The following is a 4,694-nucleotide window of genomic DNA, read 5'->3' as shown; positions in this document are numbered from 1 at the left end:
CTCTTCACTACTTCATCTGGAAATCAAGACAAATCACCACTGGGGACACAGAAAAGAAATCGTTTGAATGAATGGGACAAGACAAACATGCAGAAACGTGTAGTTTGTGGCAAAAACATTACAGCCAGAAGTAGAAAAAGAACAATTCCTACCATTTTTTTCCTGAAATGCAGGTGCTGAAGAAAGATTTTCATGTCACTGTTATTGTGGGTGAGGAGCTGAACTAGTGCAACATGTTGAAGAAGAGATTAACGAGGCCCTTGCACAGACAGAAGGGCAGCGGGAGGAACAGCTTCTAGTTTCTGTGAGCTGAGCTGATGAAACTGCTACCATAGTGTTGCCTGTTCATCTGCTGTTCACAAATTTAAAGGACCACTAGTGAACTGAAAAGAAGATGTACATCATCTGCACAATAACCTGCACTGGAGGAACGTCTCCCCGTGACAGATCTAATCATCTCCATGGATGCAGCTTGCAAAAGATGACCAAGAAGCTACTTCTCCTTCATCTTTTTTTATCCTGGTGAAATGTGAAACCAATAGATGCCACATCTCATGCTGTCTTCACATCAAGCCTTTCTGGAAGAAACACTTGAGCCAAATATAAGTCATGGGGCAGGGTAACAATGTCCGAGGCACGTGGGAGAGCAGCAAATAGCACAGCTGGACAAAGCTGTACCTATGTGCACATTAACACCAGACGTTGAACTAGAACATATCATCTCTCTTGGACTTAAATATAAGGTTCTTCCTACCCTCCTTACCACCTCCTGGAGCTTTCTTGTTTCTGTTTTTCATTGTTTCTCTTCAGTCTCTCCTGCTATCAAGCAAGCAGCCTCCCCTGTTGAGAGATGGCTTTTACTTCTGCTTGGCTGCCCTTTGCTGGGACATGGAGAAAACAGCACTTGCCAGCTGCTAGCACAGTTGTTCTGCTGATGGGACTCAAAACCATCCCACATTTGACTCACATATATCTTCTGTGCTCTCTTCTCCCTTCCCAGGATCCCCCAAAGGACAGACAGGGTCCACTGCATCCTTTGAGAAACGCGCAGCAGCTGCTGAGCTTTCTGCTGTGACAAGAACCACGGTAAACCTCAGCACCCTCTGCCCTTACACCACACTCATGTGCACATCCTACCTGTTCGCTGATGTTTTGGCCACTCTTACTACTTGTGTCAGTGGTAGGAGGTAGATTTGCTGCAGATAAAACTTAGAAGACATCGAGCAAAAAGGTGGCAGGAATTAACGTGCCTTCATTTCTTTTCTTAGCAAGATAAATAGGAGTGAGAAAGGACAAACAACAATGAATAAAAAGGAGCCTTCCCTACACTAAATCTATCCATCTCTCTTCTACAATTACATAGTATATCTTGCAGAATTAGTTACCTGGCAGATAGGGACTAGAAACACACCTCCCACGCACCTACCAAGTGCTTTCCTCCTGTCTGTGTCTTACAGATGAACCTTTGATTATTTTTTCCTGAGATTAAGATGCATTTTACAAGCCAGAAGAAAGAATGAGGTTTCTGTTAAATAACAGCAGCTTATTGATACCTGTTTTAATGATTTCAGGGGAAGATGAAGCTGTTTTAACTCAGCAATGACACCGTGAGTGGAAACTTGTGTTTCCTTACACGCTATAAGAAGCGTTAATTTGATGTCTGAGTTTATTTCTGATGAGCACTGAGAAGCACTTGTGATACAATCTGCAAGGAAGTACCAAGCTTCCGTTAAGAGACACAGCTACCTAGTGACATCTGCTTTTTGCAGCTGCTGGATATCGCTGTGTAGGCAGCACCTCCCTGGCACAGCTACCTGGTGAGAAGCAAGCGGTTCTGCATCCTTAGAGCAAAGAAGCTTCTTCACATCATCTCAGAAAACATTAAAAAAGAGGAGAGAAAAAGGTAAAATTCACAAAATGCAGCTGCTGAAAAGTTGTGTCTCGTGTGTGACTGGAGTGCTTCTTCATTTACCTCTTGTGCTGCTCAGGTAGTTTTAAAGGCAGTTTGAACAACTCCTTCTGCATCAGCAGACGTGGGTTTATGTGTGTTCTGTAAGCATGTGTGTTCAGTTGGAAATATATCAGTATATTATGCTAAACCTAGATTAGATTCAGGTGTTCCTCTGTGACCTGATCTAGGTGACCCTACTTCTGCAGGGGGGTTGGACTGGATGATCTCTAAAGGTCCCTTCCAACCCCTGCCATTCTATGATTCTATGTCTAAGGTGCAGTTGCAAAGCTGTCATCTCTAGCCCATTGTTCTCAGTTTTGCCCCAGTGACTTGTAATTCGGATTAAGTTCCTCTCTGTGTGTAATGGATCAGAACTGTAGGCTGGAGAGGTGGCATGAGTGGGGCTACACATAGCAGGAGTCAGGATAATGACAGTCAATGCTCATTGTGATGGAGCAACAAGAGAAATTAAGCAATGACATTCACTTTTCTTCTGCTTTCTGTTCATAAAAATAAAGGCAAAGGGGAAGGATATAACTCAGGCTTAGAAAAATTCTGGTGTGTTTCAAACAATAACACTTGCTGTGAACGATGTGAATCACAGAATGGTAGGGGTTGGAAGGGACCTTTAGAGATGATCTAGCCCAATGCCCCTGCAGAAGCAGGTCAACCTAGATCAGGTCATACAGGAACGTGTCCAGGTGGGCACACAATAATACAGCAGCCATGTGATTTGCACTGTGTCCAACTTATTTACCTGGAAGCATCATCACTTAAAACTCAGTTTCTATCAGAAAAGAAGGTGCACAGGAGAATGACAAATTCCTGTTACTCATTTAGCCACCAAAGGCAGCACTTGCTGAAAGCTCAGGTCAGCTTTCAGTAAGCGTAGCTTCATTAGAAAGAGTCGTCAGATGCATTTTTCTTACTGTCTGGATGTTTGCATGGTTGGAAAGGTGGGTGAAATCCTGCAGTGCTACCAACAGTGGCTGTGCTCTTTGCGTTGCTGCAGACGGGATCGATCCCTCTCTGCTTTGACATTGGCGGTCCGCATCTTTCCTTCCTCTTTGCTTTCCCCTCTGCCATTTGAACAGCGTGCTGGACATCCAAGTTGCACAAAGGCTGAGCCCACACAGGTTGAGGACAGCACATTTTGCACGTGTGCACATGCATCCCATCAATGCTTAAACAAGGGTTTGAGAATCTGGACGGAGAAGTGCAGTGAGCTGCCAGTCACTCATGGCCGGCCACCCATGGTCTGTGGGGTAACCACACAGTCTTCACAAGCTGAAAGTCACTGACATTTTTATCTTCTCTCTTTCTCAGGAACTGGGAGAAAAAAACCAACATGAGTTCTTCAAATACAGAGTCCTTTGAAGCTGAGAATGTAACAGCATACGACTACTACGACAGTTATGACTATGGCCCGAGACCGTGCAGTAAGGAAAGCGTCAGGAGGTTTGCAGCCTCCTTCCTACCTGTTCTGTATACCCTCGTGTTCCTGGTGGGGCTCATGGGAAACATTCTGGTCATTGTGGTCCTCTTCAAATACAAGAGGCTGAAGAGCATGACTGATGTGTACCTGCTAAACCTTGCCATCTCAGATTTGCTCTTTGTTTTATCCTTGCCGTTCTGGTCTTATTTCACAATAGACCAATGGGTTTTTGGAACTCTCTGGTGTAAAATCATCTCGTGGATCTACCTGGTGGGGTTTTACAGCGGGATATTCTTCATTATGCTCATGAGCATAGACAGATACCTGGCAATTGTTCGTGCAGTGTTTTCCTTGAAAGCAAGGACCACCTTCCGTGGCTTGATTACCAGCCTCGTTGTATGGCTGGTGGCTCTTTCGGCCTCAGTCCCAGAGCTGGTATTCAGAGAATCTGTTGATGAACGCAACTATACCACCTGCAAGCTCAGATATACAGGCAACTTCACCACCTGGAAACTTTTTGCCACTTTGGAAATCAACGTTTTAGGGCTCCTAATCCCTTTTATAATTATGGCGTTTTGCTACTCCATGATCATTAAAACGTTAGTTCAGTGTAGAAACGAGAAGAAGAACAAGGCTGTGAAGATGATCTTTGTTGTCATGATCCTGTTTTTCTTCTTTTGGACTCCTTACAACATTGTTATTTTCTTACAACTGCTGGAAGTTATGGGCATCATTGGCAACTGCCAGCTGAGCAGGAACCTGGATTACGCTTTCCAGGTAACAGAAATCCTCGGCCTTTTCCACTGTTGCCTCAATCCAGTCATCTACTTCTTCATGGGGGAAAAATTCAAGAAGTATCTGAAGATGCTGTTTAAGAACTGGCCGTTACCTGGAGATATTTGCAAGTGGTGTGGAGTTCACATGGCTTACCACAGCGAATCTACCAGCTCCTTCCACACACAGTCGACGGGGGATCAAGATGCTCTGTGAGACGTTTCAGACCAGGCATCGAACTCTCCAGCGAGCAAACTGACAGCAGCAGGAGCTTGGAAAAGCTAAGCAGATGCACATGCATTTAAGAATAAGCTACTGCCAGATAATTACTTACTTCAGCTTTGATTTCTGCCCCTAGATTTCATGAACGTTATACAGAAGGTGTCGTAGATGTGAGAACGTGGTGGATGGACAGGCAAGTTCCACCCGGTGCGGTCACGAACCACTGCCCAGGTGTAACAGCAGCCTCAGCTCTCTGCAAAGCACTGTGCCACGCTGCCTCCTCTTCACCAGCACCAAGACAGAGGTCAGCCT

At 44.9% G+C, this 4,694-nt stretch overlaps 1 protein-coding gene across 1 annotated transcript; it reads left to right on the top strand.

The window, feature by feature from the left end:
* Window positions 1-1,813: 1,813 nt before the first annotated feature.
* CCR4 (C-C motif chemokine receptor 4) lies at window positions 1,814-4,414 on the top strand. Its single transcript, XM_010201595.2, has 2 exons — window positions 1,814-1,903; window positions 3,278-4,414. The coding sequence occupies exon 2, from the start codon at window positions 3,300-3,302 to the stop codon at window positions 4,374-4,376; it is 1,077 nt and encodes a 358-aa protein (XP_010199897.1). The 5' UTR covers window positions 1,814-1,903; window positions 3,278-3,299; the 3' UTR covers window positions 4,377-4,414.
* The last annotated feature ends 280 nt before the right edge of the window (window positions 4,415-4,694 follow it).

This window comes from Colius striatus, chromosome 5 (assembly GCF_028858725.1).
Source record: "Colius striatus isolate bColStr4 chromosome 5, bColStr4.1.hap1, whole genome shotgun sequence".
Taxonomy (NCBI): domain Eukaryota; kingdom Metazoa; phylum Chordata; class Aves; order Coliiformes; family Coliidae; genus Colius; species Colius striatus.
Note: the sequence above shows the minus strand (reverse complement) of the source record. Positions and strands in the feature narration are given on the sequence as shown.

Coding starts and splice junctions, on each gene's coding strand:
- CCR4 (XM_010201595.2), top strand. CDS start 3,300: ATGAGTTCTTCAAATACAGAGTCCTTTGAAGCTGAGAATGTAACAGCA.